The sequence below is a fragment of the Protopterus annectens genome, chromosome 2.part0 (assembly GCF_019279795.1).
Source record: "Protopterus annectens isolate FY-2018-M chromosome 2.part0, PAN1.0, whole genome shotgun sequence".
Classification (NCBI taxonomy): domain Eukaryota; kingdom Metazoa; phylum Chordata; order Ceratodontiformes; family Protopteridae; genus Protopterus; species Protopterus annectens.
The window spans coordinates 688,868,309-688,891,426 of NC_056728.1; the positions used below are offsets into that span (position 1 = coordinate 688,868,309).

The 23,118-nt window shown below is 41.5% G+C and overlaps 1 protein-coding gene across 1 annotated transcript in view; it reads right to left on the reverse strand.

Annotated features, from left to right (window-relative positions):
- TSPAN5 (tetraspanin 5) overlaps positions 1–23,118 on the reverse strand; it is a 730,663-nt gene that overhangs the window by 101,062 nt on the left and 606,483 nt on the right. The window contains exon 4 of the mRNA XM_044061023.1: positions 16,260–16,430. Coding sequence (XP_043916958.1) covers positions 16,260–16,430 — 171 coding nt within the window. The remainder of the gene's footprint in view (positions 1–16,259; positions 16,431–23,118) is intronic.

Below are 23,118 nucleotides of genomic sequence, written 5' to 3' on the forward strand. Positions count from 1 at the left end.
CCTGGCACAGTCTAACCTTCTCTTAATAGTGCGTTTGTTAAATCTAGCACAAGAGCGGCATCCAACAACGCCGTGCTCAGGCCCTAAACAAGGTATACACAAAGTATGGTAGTCCCTATGAGGTATCTGTTTCCCACAAGAAATACAGTTATTCACTTTTTCTGACATCCGGTTAAATACTGAGGCAAGAAAAACAAAATATTCCCCAACGGGGTACTTAGCCAACTTTGATTCGGTCTGAAACTCTGGCTTCAGAAACTTTCAGAACGCCAACCTGCACTCGCAAAATTGCTTCTGCATCGGACCATGCGGCAAAAAAGACTGAGGATATGACGTCGGTCATGCGCATTAGTACCCTGACGTACTGACGTCAGTCTAATGCGCCCTGACCGACGTCAGCCATATACTTTGGTATTCGGGCCGACTGGACAGCGGACTACCCAATAGTTAGGACTGCAGCAATGTGGAATGAAGAACATCTTGGTTATAAGAGGAAAAAAATGGAAATAAGTAAAGATCCAGGGGTCCATTGTGCACTACGGCATCCCTCAGTGACTGACCCTCTCTGGAGATGAGGGCAAAGTAGCTGCTGCAGGTGGTGTGCATGTGGGATGTGAAGAGGTTGCAGCATGGCTGGCCCCAGCAACTGATCATAGTTGCCAATGACTAGTTCAGGGACCACTGGTGAGGCAGAAGACTACATATAATCTGTCTGTCAATATGCTGGAACTCCGCAGAATGAGTGTTGCAACCAGAAAGCATGGTGAAGACAATGTCCACTGCCACAACCTCTGGCTCCCAATACAACAGACATGAAAGGGTTACTGTTGTATGATACAGCGGACCACTAATATGTCTGTTTGGATGGCTAGCACACCCTTGGGGAGGGAGTACTGAATGGCCTGCAGCACTAGTACTGTCCTCATCTCCAAGGCATTGATGTGAAGCTTGGACTATCATCATCCACATGCCTTGAATCATCTTCCCTTCAGAATGCCCCCCCCCCCCCCTTCAAGAAGGGAAGCATCCATGGTCACCATTGCTGCTGGGGGCTAAGTACTAGTGTAGAGGAGAACCACCCCAGGATGTGACATCTGCATATTGGAGAGAAATGTATTGCGAAATATAATGATTGATGTAGCACTGACCGCTGAAGAGACCGGGCCCAATGCAATACTCTCATTTTAAATCTTGCCAAGGAACCAATGTAACGGATGCAACCATCGATCCCTGGAAACGAAGAATTAGCCCTGCTGGGAGATTTGAGAAAGAAGATACTTTAGAAGCTTGGTGACAGAATAAGACTACCCTTGTATCTGGAAGTTTGGCAACTGTCAGTGTTGCATTCAGGCCATACCCTATGAATCCTATTGTCTATGTCAGTATCAGCTGTCTTTTCTTTAGATTTACAATGATAACCAAGCGAGAGAAAATTGCTGTAAGAAGTCCCTGCATTGGATAAGCAGATCCTGGTGAATGTTATAAGCCAGTCTAGATGGGGGGAGGGGACCTGGCCCGAGCAGAAAGTGGGGAAACATCCTAGATTGCCTTGCTACCTTGACAAAGTAGTAGGCATCCTGAAGTTCTATTAAGCAAATAAAGTCATCCTTCCCCAGAACAGCCAGAATGGACTGAGCGGTGACCATCCCTAACTTTGTTTGACAAACTGATTCAGGTTGACAGAGGTCCAAGATGAATTTGAGGTTCCCACTCTTTCAGAATGAAAAAAAAATTCTGACAGACTCCTGATCCTTGCTGGTCTGGTGGGAAATCCTGGATGAGACTTTCTAGCAGTTTTGATACCTCTGTTGCTGCCAATTTTCTCTGAATGGTGGAACGTCAGTAAATGTTCTTTTTGCATAATGGGAGGAAAGCAAAGGGAATACAGTAAACTCTCAGTTAACCAGCACCCATGGGGATTGGTAGATGCCGGACAAGTGTAGTTTCTGGTTGCTTGCGAGTTGTTATTAAAAACAGACCTGACAAATGCTGTACCCTACACACTATACCATAAACACTGTATTGATTTGATTTTAATATTGAAATAGAGTAACTAAAAGCCTGGCTGGAATAATAATATTTTAAACTTAAATTTCCACTAGAAAGCATAGCACGCGGAACAGTTTTCAGTGACATGTTGAGTGGATTGGAACTGAATGAATTGAATAGAGAAATAAAGAGAGAGAGAGAGAGAGAGTGAATGCATATATGAAAGCAGAAGCGACTGTGTGAGAGATTGGAGAGATGTATGAAAGCTGAAGTGTGTGTGTGTGTGTGTGTGTGTGTGTGTGTGTGTGTGTGTGTGTGAGTGTGAGAGAGAGAGATCAGAGAGAGAACGTGCAGTCTGATGCAAACAAAGTCAATCTGATGCAAACTGAGTGAGTATGGAGCAAGTGTCGAAATTTAAGTGATTTGACTTGTTTGGTATGAGTTGTTCTCAGGTTGGGGAGAGAGTGAATTTATTTGCATCTTCCTTTTTAAAACTCTACAAATGTAAGGTACGTTTCTGCAGGGGTGCAAACACAGTGCAACACACGAAAAACTGACTACTGTACTTCAATTTTTTTCTGGTTGCTTGAGAGTTCCGATTGCTTAAGTTCTGGTTAACAGAGTTTACTGTAATGTAGCATCTGGTGATTATCTTCTGCACCTAAGAATCTTAACCCAAGAATCTTATGTGATAGTTAGTCAGGCATCAGGGAGCAGAGATAAACATCCCCTGACTGCCTCCTGACTGCCTCCAGAGAGTGGCAGTAGGGCAACAGTTCAGGAGTGCTGAAAGAGTTTCTCAGGAAATGGATTTTGAAACTTGGTTCTGCAGACTGCCTTTGACCCTTGGGCAAAGCAAAAAAATAAATAAATAAAATAAAAAGTTATGTACTCACCATAATGTTCCATCTGTGTTGTCCATTTTCAGTCTTCCTCAACAAATGGGTTCAGATCCGACCCTTGGATCCAACTTGGCAGCTCTTTCCAGCTCGTGGAACACAAACTCTCAAGCTCCTCCCTTACCATACCTTAGATCTATTTTGGTGATGTGTATGCCTATATAATATTTACCAAATGAAAAGAAAGGAGATAATATCTGGATGTCAAATAAAGAAACATTGGTTCCTTTAGCATCTTCTAATCCTTCCAGAAGATCAAATTGATAGGGGTTTCGGAGGGAGGGAAGTTGAGGAAGAATGAAATCAACACAGATTGGACATTATGGTGAGTACATAACGTTTTTATCTGATGTCATTTTCATTCATTCCTCAACAAATGGGACAGAGTCCCCAGCTAAATAAAGCCCAGGAAGACTCTAAGGAAGGATATTTCTGAGCACCACTGAGCTGAAGGCTGTTCTTCCCCTAGATACCGGTGTGAAGGCTGCCAGCCTAGCTAGCTAGAATTTTATAAATAATTCTATGCCACTGTAAATATTAATATGATCCATAGGCTTGTCTACAAATGTAAGCAACCTGTATGTTATGTACAGAGCTTCAAAAATGTAACCACAGTGCACCCTGCTGGTAAAGAGCAGAAATGCATACGGACCATATGCCTGTGCAAACGTATGTTTTCATAGTAGAAATTGAGACTAATAGAGTTAACATGCAAACTCTAAAAAAATAAGTAGAGTTTTACGATTGTGTTTACCACAGCTAGAAGACAGAATGTCTACAGCTAGAGTTTCTTTCTATTGTCTTAAGACAGAAATTATTACTAGATTTAAAATTTAAAAGTGTCAATTATTTTATGACTTCCAGTTTCAGGCAAGTTTCTAAGAGATACATGTCAGTTTCGGACAGATAAGTTTTTTTCATAGAGACGTGTTAAATTCTGTTAGTATCTGTTTAGCCTGGGAACTAGAGGCAGGTGTCAAATAGTGACGTCATCTAGTTAACTCAGCAGTAATGTGTATTATTAATTTAAGAACTATCTCAGAGAGAGAGTCAGTACATTTTGTATCTTGTATTGGATCCGAACACATCCATCTTCAGCATTTCTCATCCGTCTTTGCTTGCTCTGTAAGTAAGATTTAGATTACAGTGATTTGTCTTATAGACGGACAGGAACTTAGTAAAATTAGTTTAGATGTTTTCTGTATTTATACAAGACTGTCCTGCAATATTGTTTTAAAATATTTCCTGTGATTCTGAACTCTGCTGTCACTGTATTGAGTCATTGAATATTGTCTTGTTCTTTTATTTATTATTAAATATATTTAAACCTTTTAATTGTGGCTGATTTGTGTAGAGATATTTAAGCTTTTAGAGTATTTGCATGCATTTGGTGATACTGTATAGGCCACGCCTAAATAGCCTTGGACACACTTACCATTTGGATAATAGTACATTACACAGTAGAACTGGTCACCCTTTTGGTAAAGGCCTTATAGTAGCTGATAAGTAAGGGTGATTGGTGGCAGCTGGTACTACCTTATAGTCTGAGCAGAAGGGGGCATAGCTAGTGAACCTGTGCCAGCCTTCCCCAGGAGTGTGTGTGTTTGCAAATAAATCAAATCTCAAAGTGTGTGTGTGTGTGCATGTGTGTGAGCTACTTGGGCAGGGACATAAAGCACTGGTTGGACAGAGAGGGTGCTGGAGGTTTTGCCTTGACCACTCAGCTGAGATCTTAACCCTATAGCTGTGCCAGTGGGGAGTCTTACTGGGGATTTGGATAGAGAGAGAGAAACCAGCCCCAGACTGACTGTGATCTCTGTCTGCTCTTAAGGGAAATTGTACTTTACTGTGTGTGCACTTATCCTCCCAATGTGCACGTCCCTCACTGGTGCTAGTGGTGAGGACTGAGGCTCCTTAATTACTGAGCCAGTGCAGGGGTGTCACAACCAGATCCAATTTGTAATGAGCAGTAAAGGTATGAGGATTAGCCCAAGTTGCAGCTGCACAAATATCACCCAATGAAGATCTGGATAAAAATACTGAAGAAGTTGCCATAGACTTGGTAGAATGTGCTTTTTGAGGTTTTGGCACAGACAAACCCAATTTTTTGTAAACAAAGGAAACACAATCAGTTAACCATTTGGCTCTTTAGTAACTGGCTTGCCCAATTTTGAATCTGAAAGGAGACAATTGATCCGATTTCCTGAAAACTTTTGCCCTATGTAGATAAAAATGTAACTGTCTGTGAACATCCAAGAAGTACAACACATACTCTCATTTGTTTGAGAAATTTGGAAAGAAAACTGGAAGGTTGATGGTTTGATTCATACTGGATTCTGACAACGTTAGGAAGGAGGATACCCTATCCTTATGAAAAATCAAAGGATGCAGCTTAGAAGATAGGGCCTGAAGTTCAGAGACTCTTCTAGCAGACGTAATGGCCACTAAAAAAAAAAAAAGTCTTTCAGGTAAAATAATTTAGTTCACACTTGACTGACAGTTCAAAGGGAAAATGGGTCAAAGACTGAAAAAATGAAATCAAATTCTATGGGGGAGTGGGATCTTTAAAAGGGGGTCTAAGAAGAAAGGTGCCCCTTATAAAGGCCTTTCAAAGTCTGGAAGACGCTAAAGACGATCTATTTACTCCAATGTGAAAATTAGAAATGGCAGCTAGCTGTATTTAATAGTCAAACAACTAGCACCTTCGTTAAAAATTGTAGCTAAAAACTCAAGGACTTCCGGTACTAGTGCTGAAAAAGGGTCAGTGTCATTTTGTTGCACCCAAACAACAAACCTTTTACATTTACTTCTGTAAATTTTTCTAGTTGAAGCTTTGTGGGAGGAAAAAAGAATGTTGCGTAAGGGGGACGAGAGCCAGTGCTCTCTGGCTATCAATGAAAGTGGACAAACCATGCAGTCAATTTTAAGCCTAAGGATGTCCAGGTGTATATTTGTCTGTTGGATGAGACAGAAATTCTGGAACTGGATCCAGAATCCATGGCCTGAGAAGCAGATGAGGCCAAAGAAAGGGTGACCTAATCTGATGAGGCCAGTAGAGACCAATGAGGATAACTCCGCTTTTCAATCGAGATGCTTTCTGAAGCAATTTGGGGATTTGAGGCACTGGAGGGAAGACGTAGAGGAGATGGGGGGGGCAATCATGGAGAAGAGCGTCTCTCGGTGATTCCCCCAGTGGGGGGACCAGGACAAAGAACCTACTGCACTTGTTGAGGGGATGTAAAGAGGTCGCAGCAGGGTTGGCCACATTGACGGAATATCTTTTCTGCTTTCATATTGAGTGACCACTCATCTGGCATTAGAATGGACCTGCTCAACTTCTCTGCTACCACACTGAATTTCTCATGAATGTGCATTGCCATCAGAAGTCAACTGGATAAGATTGCCCATTGCCACACTTTCAAAGCTTCTCAACACACGGGATACGTTTCCTCCTTGTCTGTTGATGTATCAGACCACCTTGGATTTGTGGACCTCCTCTGTCATGTGGGTAGTGTCTTCTGTTAGAATTTCCTCCTCTGCCCCTCGGGGGAACCATCTCCACGTGGATCTTGGAAGGGACCCTGGGGCTTTCTGAACCACATTTTTCAGCCACCTTGTTGATTCCAACAAAGTCCTTTCAGGGGTCAAAAAATGTATACCTACAGCAGACAGGGTTTTACTATCTTGGTCACACCTGGATAATTGCGTCTTTAACCTTGTGGCCAAACCTCCTAATGGAAATGCCTGAACTCACTGCTCTTGAGGTACCTTCAGCTGCATGGGTGATGAGCCTCAAGGATGAGTTTGAAATAGACGGAAGGGTAGCCAGCTGAGAGGCAATCAAGTTTTGCCTCAGAAGGTGTGGTCCCAGAGATGGATTTGGTAAGTTCTTTAATCAAATGTCTCTGCAGTCTAGTGAAGTGTGCCAAATAATTCAGCAACTTTAGTGCAAAGGTCGCTCAAGCATACACATGCTTCCCGAATCTGTCTGGCACCCTAGACTCCCTTGTTAGGAGGATGAACGGATAAATCTTGTTCTGCAAGTTCCTTTCTTGTGGCCATGGCTACAACCATGTCATCAACTGGTACTCCCTTGCTCCAAAATTCCATATCCTTTGGGTGGTGCCAGAATCCTGTCTGGACGCTTAGGAATCGGCTCAATGGAATCAGGTTCTTTCCATGCCCGTCAAGAGAGGAAATCGATGATCTTGTCAGTGGGTGGAGTCAACCAGGAGTTATATATGGGCCAGCTCCAAAGGCTTCCAGGAAAACAGATTCCTCCTGGGAAGGGTTACCAGTAGACCAGTCAACCCTCTGCTTGAGGATCTCTAGTATGTCTCCAAAGGAGACGTCATCAGGTGATGACCTTGGGGACCCTTCCCCCATATCAAAATCAGTATCCTCTGTAATAGACTCTTGTAGAGAGAACAAGTGCCTCCTTTTGCACTTTCTTTGCCTAGGAACTTCTTCGATGGGATGTTCCAGAGAAAAATCAGAAGATATCAATATAGCCTGATGGGTGTCCTGGAGACTCTGGACTGGCTGTCCCTGTGGTGCAGGAAGTTGTAGCTCAAAAGGCAAAGACAAATGGGTCTGGGAAACAGGAGCAGAGGGGGATGGATATGTCCTTTCTCTTGGAGCACAGCACAGAAAACTCTCTCCACTAACTCAAAAGCAGAATGCCTCAGAGAATACATGTCAAGCAGAGCACCTCACTAGCCCTCTCCAAGCGAAATCTTGATGAGTGGATGGGAAATAGAAAATTCACCCCAGGGATCACTCCAGTGGCTTTACTTGACAGAGACACTGGGAACGAAGGTCGGGTGGCACGATTCCAGGGTAATCCTATGGGCGAGGCTTGTAAAGACTCCAGGGCCATTACCTCAGTACACACCTATGAACCTATGAAAAGGAGACCGATGGCTCTGAGAAGACGTGCTTACAGACCACTGGCCCCTTCCCGGTCCAAAGTCAAACCACTCAAGGCAGGGGCTGGGGACGAGTTGTCCAGCGCTGGGGCTCCGAGGGGCACAGAGAGCTCAGACAACCTTGAAGTAGACAACAGCAACCTGGATCCAGCTCTGACAGTCATCCAGCCCTGATATGTTTGGAGATGATCCACAGAGAAATGGTACTGGCATAGAAGACACAATGATCTTTGGATCCAGGATCTTCGGATCCAATTGGTCAAAAACAAAAGGTAAGATCGGAGGAGGAGACAAAATAGGTGAGGTAGTACTCATGAAGGTCTCCGGACCCAATGCGGTAGAAGCCGAGAGAACCCCCATTTGAATTTATGTTGAGAAGAAGTTCCTCCTCATCCTGTCATAGGACCACAGGAAGTTACTAGGCTATTGACCCTGAGGCCCTTACAAGCCGAAGCAAGAATTTATTGACAAGTCAGCACCCGATGCCCCTGTCCAGCAGGGACATAGCTGGAATCCCAGGGGTGTATTTTCTGTTCCCCAACCAGTTACCTAGGTTGCGCTTAAAAAGGGTTAATGAGGTACGTTACTTGACATGGAGAGGGAGTCTATTCCACAAAAGAAGGAGTCTCTGGGATACAAATCTGTCCCACCAAGTCCTACTGATGTCACAGACCAGGTTGAGGTCGCACGTGTGGGTTACTCGAGTGGAGCTTGACTTGTGGATATGCAGCAGTCCCATCAAGGTAGGGTCTGAGATCACTTTGTATGTCAGACAGAAGTCACCTCTGAGGAGTCTGTATGAGACTGAGTAGATGGACAGGGCTTTTACCCCATCTGGGTAGGGCAGATGTTTGATGCCATGGATTGTCCTGATGAGGAACCTCTGTGTTCTCTCCAGCTGGTGCACTTGCTTTGTGAAGTACACGCCGAAAGGGGCACTGTAATCAAGAATGGATCTATAAGGGAAGAATACAGGGATGTTATGACCTTGTCCCTGGATGAGATACCCTTACTAATCAGGTGGGCCATGCAGAAAGCTTCCCATACAACAGAGGCAATATGGTGGTCAAAATTCAGTTTGCTATCAATCTGGGAGCCCAAGTCCCTCACAACTGATTGCATGCTTAGGACCTTGTTATTAATGTGATAATTTGTGGGGACATCACTCTCCTCAAAGAGGATGATGATAATGATGCATTTACTGGCATTCAGTTTGAGGCCATGTTTCTGGCACCAGTCATTTGTTTGGGAGAGACCCTCTTTGGCGGATGTACACATCACTAGGGCAATTTATGACAATGCCCAGCGTGCTGTCATCTGCAAACCTGGTCAGCCATAGCCCACTGCTTTTGGACTGCACCTCAGAAAAGTATATCCCAAACAACAGAGGCCCCAAGACCAATTGTGGGGTACACCGCTTGTCATGGGTTTACTGCTTGAGGTGGCTTCCCCTAGCTTGACTAGGTGGGTTCTATCAGTGAGCCAGTTTGCTTCCCATCTGGTAACATACGGAATGATGCCTAGTTGAGAGAGTTTACCTATTATACCAGAGTGAGGAATAATATCGAAGGCTTTTGCCAGGTCAAGGTAGGTGGTGTGCACGGTCTTCCCCTCATCCATGGCTTTGTTGACTGTCTCAAAGAAATCAACCAAATGTAACAGGCGTGACCTCCCCTTGACGAAACCAAAGTGTGTGGGATTGAGTGTTTGCAGGCTGTTAATGTGCTTAATGAGGTCCATGACAATCTGTTCCACGGCCTTGCAGACCAAGCTAATTAGGTTAATGGGTCTATAACTTCCTGGATCGGTGGGCGCTCCACCTTTGTGCAAAGGGGTGATGGTGGCTGTTCTCCACTAAGCTGGGATGAAGCTGGTACTCAGGCTTTGGTTGAATATGATTGTCTAATGGTGCTGCAAGTTCCTGCCTGAGTTCATGTAGGATGCAGCCTGGGATGTTATCGGGATGCTGTATTTTTTGCCTTTTAGAGGGCAGTGATGGCTTGCTTCCTAGAGATAACGGGAGATTGGTAGGTGCTTGGGATGTCCTGATTTACTGATGGGGGGGGGGGGGAGTTTTCAATGAACCTGTCTACCAGCAGGTAGGCTATATCTACAGTATTTGTGTATGTGGTGTCCTTGACCACCAGTTCTGAGCAGATCAGAGTGCTTCCTTGGAGACTGCGGACATATGTGAAGGCGGCTTTATGATCGTCTTTAGTAGATGTGGCCAGTTTGGACTCGAAGTTTGCTTTGGAGGATTTCACTAGTACTCTTATTTGCTTGTTTAGGCTAAGGAGAGATGCTTCCAATTAGGCACATGCCTCCTTCTTGGTCCTGGACAGCAATTTTTTCCTTTTATTACAGTGTTTATTTATTGCAGATGTCCACCAGACATGTTTCCTCTTCCTTGAGGAGGATGACTTTGTCCTGTCTGATATTCCTGACTCCATGCAGCTACATAAATGCTCGTATAGCACTTTGGTGTAGGTTTGGACATATGTGCCAGTTGCTATGGAGGGGGAAGGGGTTGTGAAGCTGTTTATACCTTCCCTCAGGAGGTTGTAATCAGCTTTGGAGAAGGGTTTTTTTTTTGTTTGACCCTAGCTGGGGTGTTAGGGGAGATGGCGACTTCAAACGTGTCCGCTTTGTGGTTGGATCTTACCAGGGAGGGTGACACTGTAGAGATGCTGCAGAGGTTACTCATGTTGGATAATACCAAGTCCAAGATATTATCACCTCTTGTGGGGGTATCGACCAGCTGGTCCAAGGTATTTACATTGATGAAATAAAGGAATTTCTGGGCATTTGTGTTTTGGCATGAGTAGTTCTTCTAGTCTATGGCTGGATAGTTAAAGTCGCCCAGGATCAGGGTAAAGGGTTAAATCTTGATAGACTCGAAGAGGTCCAGATAGGTGGAGTGGGCATCTGCAGTCAAAGTTGGGGGCCTGTAGCTAGCTATTATTTGAATAGGGGTCTTGTCAATGGTTAACTGCACCTGGAGTTTCTCCTGTGCGTCATACTGTTTGACTAGCCTGGAAATGTGTATGTATTTAATATATATTCCAACTCCACCTCCTTTTGCTTTTTTGCCCACAATTTGGGGTCTGAATGCATATGATGAGTAACCTGGTATGGCTGAGGTGCTCTCCACAGCTTTGAACTAGGTTTCTGTGACTGCACAAATGTCAGCATCTTCCAGGGTTAAGAATGCTTGCAATGAGTGCAGTTTCATGTTTAGATTCCTTGCGTTTAGCAGCATGACCTTTAATTTGTGTTTTGATGAATTTTCAAAAAAGGCACTATGGGGGATGCAAGAGCCTTTGCCAGAAGCTTGAAGCCCAAGGGAGGTCTACATCGGCTTTGGTCAAACTTCTGGAAGAATGAGAATAAGCTATGGATGAAGCCCTAGAATGATGACACCTTTCCAGAAAAGGAGATGGAAGACGAGAGAACACCAGATCCAGGCTTAAAGATCTGATCCAAGGTGACCTCTCCAAATATTTCTTCAGATCTGAGGGGGTCGGATCCAAAGTCTGTTCTTGGATCCAAAGTAGTCAGACCGAAGGTTTTGTCTTTGGATCCGAAACAGTCAGATCTGGAGGTTTTGAAATTTTAAGAGGCAGTTCCGTACCTGGAGTTGAGGAACTTTGAGGGTTTGATGAACACTTTTAGCCTCTTTTTTGTCTTTTATTTATTTATTTATTTTAGGGTTTTGAGCCCCAGCTGCTACATCGGAAGATTTTAATGGGAGTAATCTTCTCAAAATTAGTTTATTTCTCCTGTCAATAAGGGCCCTAGGATTAAAGACCTTACAAATATCACATGCAGAATACAACTGGGATGGGCCTAAACAATAAATACACACAGCATGTGCATCAGGTAGTAGAATATTATGCCTCCAGGCAGTATACTAAAAAAAAAAAAAAAAAATGATTTTCAGCCATACCTGTTCTACAAAAAAGAAGCAAAAGGTGTAAGGGAGAAGGGAAAGGAAAGTACCAACTATGCTACTGAAGACACTGAAAAGTGTAGGAAAGGCAATGTAGTGTAGAAAACTTACTAAGTAGTAGGGAAAAAAAAAATTAAACAAAGACATTTATAAATTTAATCACACTACCTGGGAGCTGACAGTGACCACGTCCGTACGCAAAGGCAGCAAACAGTTATTCCCCACAAAGAAGGTCTGTTGTGGTTTGGGGACATGATTTCAAGACATGGTAATATGACTTCAACAAAGGCAGATTCCTTGCAAGAGTTGATGGAAATGGTTTTAAATATTTTTTTAACCTTTAATGGGGAAGCAAAAGCTAGGTGTGGCTACCACTGTAGATGCATTTACAAACACCACCATGAATTGTGGTAGATGTAAACAATGCCAGTTCACTGAGACTATAATCAGATTTTTCAAACAATCAGTAAGGAGGATAAAGGTGGTAGATTCAACTGTTTATCCGACAGAGTAATGTATTTTGCACGCTGTGTCTGATGCTCCATGTTTTACAAAGGCAAAACAGACAATGCTTTGAATAAAATAATTTACCAACATGTATTATGGTATTCAACATGCTGATAGTAAGAGTGCTCTTGCCAAACAATCTGCGACCTGTGTTGATTTTACTGGTTTTGCCTTTTCACTTATCAAGCAGGTGGATGCTTCAGCCTACATGGGCAATTGGTATAATAAACTGCTGAACAGAGAATTGCTTTGGCAGCTCAAGCTGGATGCTGCACATCCACCAAGCTTGAATGAAAATGTTTCACTACATAGTGAACTTAAGAAACGAGCAAGAAAGTTGTAAATCTAATTATTACTTGCTATTCCTGTATATTTTATCCTTTCACTATTCTTAGCGTTTGAGTATGTTTCAAAGGTAGAACAGTGGTGATTAGTCTTGCTTACCACGTGGGAGACTGGGATTTGATTCTCTGATGGTGGGCAAAATATTTATCAGTTTTAGCTAATTTTTTTGTAAGGTAGAACAGTAGTGATTATTCCTGCTTGCCACATGAGAGACTGGGGTTTGATTCTCCGATGGTGGGTTAGCAGTTTTAGCTAATTTGATCAGTCACAGCATGAAGTTATGGGAAAGAGTAGTGGAAGCTAGGTTAAGAAGGGAGGTGATGATTAGTGATCAACAGTATGGTTTCATGCCAGGAAAGAGCACTACAGATGCAATGTTTGCTCTGAGAGTGTTGATGGAGAAGTACAGAGAAGGTCAGAAGGAGTTGCATTGTGTCTTTGTGGACTTAGAGAAAGCAGATGACAGGTTGCCTAGAGAGGAGATGTAGTATTGTATGAGGAAGTTGGGAGTGTCAGAGAAGTATGTAAGAGTGGTACAGGATATGTACGAGGGTAGTGTGACAACGGTGAGGTCTGCGGTGGGAGTGACGGATGCGTTTAAGGTGGAGGTGGGATTACATATGACAGGGTGCCTAGAGAGGAGATGTGGTATTGTATGAGGAAGTCGGGAGTGTCACAGAAGTATGTAAGAGTGGTACAGGATATGTACGAGGGTAGTATGACAGCAGTGAGGTCTGCAGTGGGAGTGACGGATGCGTTTAAGGTGGAGGTGGGATTACATCAAGGATCAGCTCTGAGCCCTTTCTTATTTGCAATGGTGATGGACAGGTTGACAGACAAGATCATACAGGAGTCCCTGTGGACTATGATATTTGCAGATGACATTGTGATCTGTAGTGACAGCAGGGAACAGGTGGAGGAGACCCTGGATAGGTGGAGATATGCTCTAGAGAGAAGAGGAATGAAGGTCAGCAGGACTATGACAGAATATGTGTGTGTGAATGAGAGGGAGGATAGAGGAATGATGAGGATGCAGGGAAAGTGGCAAAGGTGGATGAGTTTAAATACTTGGGATCAACAGTTCAGAGTAATGGTGAGTGTGGAAGAGAGGTGAAGATGAGAGTACATGCAGGATGGAGTGGGTGGAGAAGAGTGTCAGGAGTGATTCGTGACAGACGAGTACCAGTAAGAGTGAAAGGGGAGGTCTACAAGAGGGTAGTGAGACCAGCTATGTTATATGGGTTGGAGACAATGGCATTGATAAAAAGGCAGGAGTCAGAGCTTGACGTGGCAGAGTTGAAGATGTTAAGATTTGCACTGGTTGTGACGAGGATGGACAGGACTAGGATTAGGAATAAGTACATTAGAGGGTCAGCCCAGGTTGGAAGGTTTGGAGACAAAGCCAGAGAGGCAAGATTACATTGGTTTGGGCATGTGCTGAGAAGGGATGCAGAGTACATTGGGAAAAAGATGCTAAGGATGAAGCTGCCAGGTAACAGGAAAAGAAGAAGGCCTAAGATAAGGTTTATGGATGTGGTGAGAGAAGACTTGCAGGTGGTTGGTGTGACAGAGCAAGATGCAGAGGACAGGAAGAAATGGAAACAGTTGATCCGCTGTGGCGACCCCTAATGGGAGAGGAAGAAGAAGCTAATTTTTTATAACTTTATGGTTACAATTACTGTACTATTGGTAGGTGTGTCTTTTTTTTTTACGCACAACTACCATTAGTTGTTTTTAAAGGATGTATGAGTGAAAAATGTTATTTATAGGTCTGCATGACTTTGACTGATGGTTCCGACGATGTCAACTCATTAAGAAGAAATCGCTCAACCGTTTAGTGTTATGTTGACTAGTTTTTTTTTTTTTTGACAAGTTTTACAACAGTTTGCGAAATAAACGTGGAATTCTGGAGCCCTTGTATTGGAAATGACCACTGGATTTTGTTTTTTCCTGTCTATAATAAAATGTCATACAAATGTTAAAAAAAAAAAAACAGAGAGAGAGAGACAAGGATCACTGTAACACTGCACAATTTAGCTTTCTGTATGAATCTAATGACTAGGGTAAAGGCAGAAGCACAAAACAGCCCAATCAGCCACTGATGGATTACAATATCCACTGGAGTTTGTCTTGTGGAGAGATGAGAGAAAAGAAACTGCTGCATTTTGGCTGCTCAGAAATGTAACAGATCACAGCAGGGCTGGCTCCTGTGAAGAAAAATCATCTGTGCTAAGCCAGTGTGGTAATGAGTCTGCCGGACCAGACATGAGTTGTCATCAGAAAGCTATGCAAAAATACTGGCCATTCCCAAACTCCCATCGCTTCTTCACAAAGGTGGGTAAAGATAAGATTCTTCACTGCCTGTTGATGTATTACACTACCAAAATACTGTCTATGAGGATAGCTACTGCACCCCTTGGGAAGGTAGTCCTCAACTGCCTGAAACACTTTAAAAACTACCCTCATCTCGAAAACAGAAATATGTATATAAAAAAAAAAAAACCTCTCCTCGTGGAGATGTCATAAATAAATGCAGTTTCCAACAGAGATGCTATTCACTGGTGATGTCTAAGAAGTAGGCATGGCAGCTTGTACAGTTTTAGGTAGCAATTTCTCTAATGCCAGTACCTTAGCAGGAGGGAGCGACTAGTCTTCAAATCTTCCAATTTCCTCTTCATTTTCTGTAGCCATTTCTTTTTGGAAGGAATGAAACCCTTTAATATTCGTTTGTTCTCGGTTACACTACTAAAATGTTTTCACAAACCTTACAATCCTGCTTCAAATGATCCACCCCCAAGCACACAACACAAGTTGTGAGTGTCCTGGGGGGAGGGTCTTGGTACCAATATTTGGTGTAGTACTTGAAATCCAAGGTCTTGACCACTTTTGGATTTAAAATATCAAGGGATAACCAAAGGGGAAAAAAAGTTAGCCTTCACTAACACAAGACAACATTAACCAGAAGCACTTGACATTTAGCATTAGTGTCAATGATCATATACCGAAAAGGAAACTGAAGCAAAAAATTGCTACATACTTCAAGAATTAAAAAACTATACAGAACAGATACACATCTGGTAAAAAAGAAAAGAAAAACATTAGTTATCTAGTTCAAGTATAAGATAGAAAACCGTAGGGATAACAGTCTGACAAGAAAATGTTACAAAGAATTATAATAAATTTGTCGAAATGGTAAAGGGCTGCTTGGAAAACCCAAAAGCTTATATAAAACATCAAATTACTTATTAATTAGCTTATTTATAAGCCAATAAGTACTAGAGTTGAAGGATCTGGGTCCTACTGCTTCAAGCAGTACATGTGATCTGGAAAACGGAGTGAAGTGAGGGGCTCTGTGGAAGTTAGGAGAGGAGCTCAAACTTTTGGAAACACTAGGATGCAGATTTTAGTCTCTGGTGACCAGTCTTTCAGTTTGAAGTGGATGGACTGAATCATGTAAGATTTTTCTTAAATGACAATGATAAATAAAAACACAACGTTTGATTACATAAAGAAAACATCATCTTTAACTATTATTTTCATATCTGACAGTGACTAAGCAACCCATGGATAACAGTAAAATACAGAGTACAGACAGTGCTAGAGAACAAAGATGGTACAGGAGAAATTGTAACTCGTACTCACATATTCCTGTGTGAAGTCAATAAGGTTTTGCAGATCAATGTCATCTCTATATGCTCTGATGTTGTTGTTAATGAAGAAGTTCAACTGATCTTTAATCCAGTCTTTGAAGACAAATGCAAGCACACCTGCAGTGAGCTCCAGAAAGAAGACGATTCCTAAAAATACAGAAAACTAAAAAAAAAAAAAAAAAAAAAATTTAAAACGTATCACTGCAATATGACGTATATCATTATTTCAGACTACAGAAAAGCTGTATTCAATTATGCTCCTAATGTGAAATGCAATCAACAGTGTTTTGTTCCACACATGTGCGTGCATATTGCGTGTATATTTTTTATATATATATATATATATATATATATATATATATATACACACACACACACACACACACCTTTCTAATATTCGAAAGGCCATATCACTGAATTCCGTTTTCGCGAGATGAAAATCGTAAATCAAAATATCCAAACGGAGAATTTTTTGTAGGGCAAGTAAACACTCGCCCAACATGCCCTTTTCTACACTGTAGTGTGACTCCAGAGTTGGTATACATAATTGGGGTGGTGTAGCTCGCACCTCCTAGGTGGGTTTTATATGCTCTGGTGTGTGTGTATTTGGAGCTTGGGCAAGTGTTTACTTGAATTGGGAAAAATTTGCCATTTGGGTATTTCGTTTTCATGATTTTCGCCTCACGAAAACAAGAGTCAATGATACAGCCTTTCAAATCTTAGAAGTAGATCCATATATGTACAATAGTAATTTTGTATATATATATATATATATATATATATATATATATATATATATATATATATATATATATGTTGTTGTTTTTCTTTCGGCTTTTCCCAGTTAGGGGTCGCCACAGCAGAACTCCGGTCCGCTAATGATTGGCAGTTGATTTTTATGGTGCCGAGGCGCCAGCCCGACGCCCAACCTTCAACGAAGGCACACCCATTTACGCATGTCTTTCGAACACCACTCGACCGCGGGGAGGACATACAGACTGGGGCTGGGGCAGGTAGTATTGTGGAACCACTTGGGAAGTTTATTGATGAAACCGTCAAACATTTAGTCCTTTCGGTGGATTGTATTTGTAAAGACTCTTGGGACTTCCTTAAAGGTATCCAAAGTAATTTTTATGATGCAACTAATTTTATGATTAGTATAGATATTGTAGAATTGTTTCCAAGCATCCCTCATGTGGTTGGTTTAGAATGGTTTAACGAAGTTTTATGTAAGTCTTCTGATTTTAACCCAAATACCATCAGATTGCTAGTAGAATTTATGGAAATTATACTTGATAACAATTACATATACTTTAATGGTGAGTTGTTTAAACAAAAAAAGGGGGTTGCCATGGGTGCTCCATGTGCTTCATCCTATGCCAACCTCGTACTCCACTATTGGGAGGATAAATTTATATTCTTAACCCCCTGGTCGAGGTTTATTACACATTATAAACGTTATTTGGATGACATTTGTGTGTTATGGAATAGTAATCTAGATGAATTTACAGGTTTTATGTTTTATATTAATTCGTCCACACAATTTTTAAAGTTTACATATAATATTAGTGATGAATTTCTGAATTATCTGGATGTCTCTCTTTTTAAAAATCAGTACACTGGCTCCTTTCAATCCAAAATTTATAGGAAAAAGACTTTTTCTAATTCCTACTTGCATTTTGAGAGTGGGCATCCTTACCACCAGAAGAAAGGTATCTTGAAAGGCCAATTTATTAGAGCAGCTAGGATGTGTAGCACAGAACAACTATTTATGCAAGAAATGAATTTTTTGAAAGTTTTATTCATAGAAAGAGGTTATCCTAAGCATTTAATTAATAAGATGGCAGAAGAGGTGATTACCAGTAGAACAAGTAAATATTTTCCGCTTTTAGGTATATCATCAAATGAAAATAGAGGTGCCCAAAGAGACGCCCAATTTGAGACTCATAATTTATTTATACACACATTTAGTAAGGATTCATCACAGGTTGAAAAAATTGTGACTAGGTACTGGCCAGTTTTAACACTACAAGATGATATTAAAGAGTTAATATTGGATAAGCCCAACTTTGTGAATAAAAGGAACGTTAATCTGAAGGGTTTATTTGAAAGAATTTCATGACCTGGCTGCACAACCCACCCTTAGACTAGGAACATATAAATGTGGGGCATGTAAGCAATGTGCATACATAATTAATAATAATAGCTTACATATAACTGCAAGGAATTTCAAGGTTAAATCAGCAGGATATTATAACTGTGCAAGTAAGGGACTAGTCTACCTTGGCTTATGTACTCAATGCTCAAGTTTTTATATAGGGAAGACTGAAAGGTCCTTGAAAAGAAGAATTTATGAGCACTTATATGACGTTGTGAAAGGGAAAGAAACTAATGCTTTTTATAAGCATTCTTTAAAATGCCCCAACATGAAATTAAAATTTATGGTTCTTGAACAAGCATAGCAGAATCCAAGAGGGGGAGACGGGGAAACATCATTGGAATATAAGGAATTGATGTGGCAATTAAAGTTAAATGTTACTAACCCCCCCCCCCCCCGAGTTAAATGACAATATTAGTATTCACAGTGTATTGAAGATTAGAAGGGCCAGGTTATAATATATGATCTACTATGTATGTTTTTTGGAGTTTTTTAATATTATTGTTTGCAGTACTTATGATACAGAGAATGCCTTAATATTTATTGTACTCATTAATCATGTATGAAATTGTAAACTTTTTATTTGGTTGAGGTGTATTTTTTAAGGTTTACATATATAGCCCTTTGTACAGCAGTATTTTAAATGTTTTAAAAGTTTATACATAATCATATATATATATATTTTTTAGAATATTTTTATTGTATTCATACAGGTTTTATAATAATATTATATATGGTTAGTTAATGTATTAATTGAATTTCAAAGGTTTTAATCAAGTACAGGTATTTTGAAGTTTGCATATATATATACTTTATTAACTCTTTTATATGTTAATGCTTCTGTGATACCTTTAAAGAGCATTCTATTTAATTGCATCTGTATTGACTTAATTTATTTTAATTTGCCCTAATTAATCAATTAGATGCAAGTCAGATGACTACTGAACAGTATAAATGGGCTAAGTTTCCTCATGCTTATGTCTTGATAAAGCCTGGTATCAGCCAGGCGAAAGCGCTTGTTTTTATTTTTGTTTGCCAGCTTTTTGCTACGTTTTTGTCTAATAAAGACTCTGCACTGAAGATACTTCGTGGTTGGTTGTCTCTGCTGTGGACCTCATTTTTTCTTAGGACATACAGACTCCACACAGAAGGCGCTCCAGCCGAGAATCGAACAGGTAATTAAATATGACAAATATCCAATTAAAATACCCGCCCGTGGTCAGTACAAATCATTTAATTTTATATGCACACTAGGGGGACCACCTGAGTTTTTTTTTTTTTTATCAGTGGACATTAGGCAAGTATAAAATTGCCTCTTTACATGAGAGAAATGGTACTTTAGGTGACCTCATGTACACCCTCAGATCAGATGTAACATGCTTTTGACTCTTGCTGTCAGGATAACTTGGGCCACCGTGTCCTTCTAATAACTTCCCACAGAGGAGTAATAATAAATCCACTTCAACCACTGGATAGTTCAATTCACCAAGAACTAGGTCAAAAACTAAGAAGATGCCTCCCTCTATGGCAGGCATTATAGGTTCATAGATATTTACTAGGCTAATGACCACAAGGGCCTTTTTAAGCCTAGCCTTGCATCCCAAACCTCTGACAACTTCTGATACCCTTGATAAGTGTAGGCAGGGATTTCGGAGATGAACCATTTGCAGGCTGCCTGTTTCCATTAGACATGGGTGTCAAACCAGGGTTACATTTCCGGTTTCCCATCCAATTGTCCAAGTCGCACTTGAATTTGGTTAAGCAGGAACTCTGCTTCACATGGATGTTCCATAGATGTGGTAGTCTCTGGGATACATACCTATCTCTCCAGCAGGATCTATTTACATCACAGGCAAGGTTTACGACTTTAGAACGGGTAATTCTGCTGCGGTTTATTTTGTGGATATGCAGGAAGTCCATCAGTGTGGGGTCTGACAATGCCCTGTATGCCGGGCATATATCTCCCCTCAAAAGCCTGTAGGAGACAGAATACCTGGATAGGGCCTCGAGGCAGTTTGCATAGGACATTTTACTTACACCCTGCATTCTTTAAAGTGAGTAACCTCTGTGGATGTTCCAACTATTGGATATGCCTGGTTGGGTATATACCAAAAGGGGCACTGTACTCAATGATAAGTCTGAGGAATGCCAAATACAATGGAACAATGACTTCCCTGGACTTCGATGCCATCCCTTTGTTTATAAGTTGTACAAAATAGAATGATTTCCTCACCACTGTAAACACATGATGAAAGGCTAGATTACTATTTGTGTGTGTCCCCAAGTCCTTGACTACTGGGTCAACTCTAAGGGGTGTGTTGTTAATATGATAGTCACCAGGGAAGGATGACTTCCCAAAGGATAGCATTATGCATTTCTTGGCATTTAGTTTTAGTCTATGGCTCTCACACCAGTTGTTTGTTTATGTCAGCCCCTCCTGGAGAACATTTGTGTCAGTGTGAGATTCAAAGACGACTCCTAACTTACAATCATCTGCAAATTTAGTCAGCCAGAGACCACTGACATTGGCCTTGACTTCTGAGAAGTAAATGCCAAAAAGGAGCAGTCTAAGAACTGATCCCTGAGGGACTCCACTTGTGACTGGCCTCTTTGTAGAGGTAGAGTCCTCACTTCCAACTTCCTGGGTCTTATCTGAGCGAGATGGCTATCCACTGGGTGACATACGGGTTTGTTCCTAACTTCTTGAGTTTATCAACAATGCCCGAGTGGGGTATTGTGTCAAATGCCTTGGCCAGGTCAAGGTAGACAGTGTGAAGAATTTTGCCTTCATCCATTGCTTTGGTGACCTTCTCAAAGAAGTCCACCAGGTTGAGAAGGCATGATATGCCCTTGATGAAACCAAAGTGGGTTGGGTCCAGTGTCTGGAGGTTTACTATACCTCTATTGATAATCCTCATGATAATTCTTTCCATGGCTTTAAATACAAGACTATTGAGACTTATGGGTCTGTAGTTTCCAGGGTCTGTAGATAGCCCACCTTTGTGCAGAGGGATGACTGTTGCCTTTTTCCATTCATGAGGCACGATACCGGTTTGGAGACTACAGTTAAATAGTAATCCCAGAGGCATGATGGGTCATGTTTCATGCTATTTAGAAGGCATCCTTGGATACTGTCTGGGCCCAGTGATGCACTGTTCTTGGTCTTAAGAGACAGCATTAAGGTCCTGTTCCCTAGTGATAGTAGGGGGAGTTATATTTGATATTTCCTGAGGGAAGGTTGGGGGGAGAGGGGTAAAGCTGGAGCTGAATTTATCAGCCAGGAGGTTTGCTAGGTTTTCTGGCTCAGTAGAGGTGGCTCCATTTACAATGAGCTCTGCACATAACTGTGTATTGCCTTTGAGGTTGCGGACATAGCTAAAGAATGTTTTGTGGTTGTCCTTGGCCTGGGAGGCCAAACTTGCCTCAAATTTGGCTTTGGTAGACTTTATTTGACCTCTGAGTTGTTTGTTTAGTTTGAGAGTGCTTTTATCCTGCTGGGTGCTGCACCTGCTAATTTCTGCCATGATTTTCTTCCTCCTGTTATACAGCCTATTGATTCTGTGATTCCACTAGGGTGGCTTATTTTTTTTATTTAGTTTTATACTTCTTTCTGGTGGGTACAGCTGCCTCTATGCAGCTATTAACATGCTTGTACAGGGTTTCTGTGAATAGTTCTGCATACGCAGAAGTGTTCTGAGGGTTTATGGGGGCTTGAAATTATGCCAAGTTCTCACTTAATAGAAGGAGTTTAGACTTAGAACAGTTCCTGAACATTCCAGGTTTAGCTGGGGGTCCAGGTTTTATTTTTACTTCAATGACCATTTTGTGGTCTGACCTTACCAGGGAAGGCATTACAGTGGGGGTGTACAGCACTCTCCCATATTAGTGAGGACCAGATCTATATGGCTGCACCCCTGGTTAGTGTATTGACCATCTGGTCCAGGGAGTTCGTATTTACAAAATTCAGGAATCTGTGCATGTACATTTGGTGTCGTATAGGATTCCCAGTTAATATTGAGGTAATTAAAGTCACCCATGAATACGGTCTTCGGTTGGATGGTTAGTGTTTCTACTAAGTTTAAATACATGGTATGGGTTTCCAGGGTCAGAGAGGGGGGCCTACAGCTTACAAGGAAGTGGTACTGGATTTTGCCTATGGTGATTTAAACATGGAGCAACTCAAGTGCATTGTTTTGTTTGAACAGCCTTGAAGTATATTGATCTTTGATTTAAATAAAGACACCTCCACCTTTAGTCCCTGCCTGTGAAATAGCTGGCCTAAATGTGTGGAAAGCATTTATAACCAAGCACTGCCAGCGTGCTCTCTGTGGTTTTAAACCATGTCTCAGTGACCACACAGATGTTAGCATTCTTCAGGGTAAAGAGAGCTTCTAGGCAGTGGAGTTTTTTGTTTAGACTCCTAGCATTGAGCAGTAATACCTTTAGATTTTCTTGGTTTTGATTTGCTATGTCGGAAGTACTTTCAGTTTTGCATTGCCTAAAAAAGGCACTATGGGGGAAGACAATGTTTTAGCTAGTATTCAAAAGCCTAGAGGGGAGAGGTGCAGACTATCCCTGGCAAAGCAGCATGGTCTGTTGACCATCTCCTTCCATGATGACAAATATTGCACCCCCCCCCCCTTAGAATGACACCAGAAACTAATCCAATTATTAAAGTCAATCATCTTTTGTT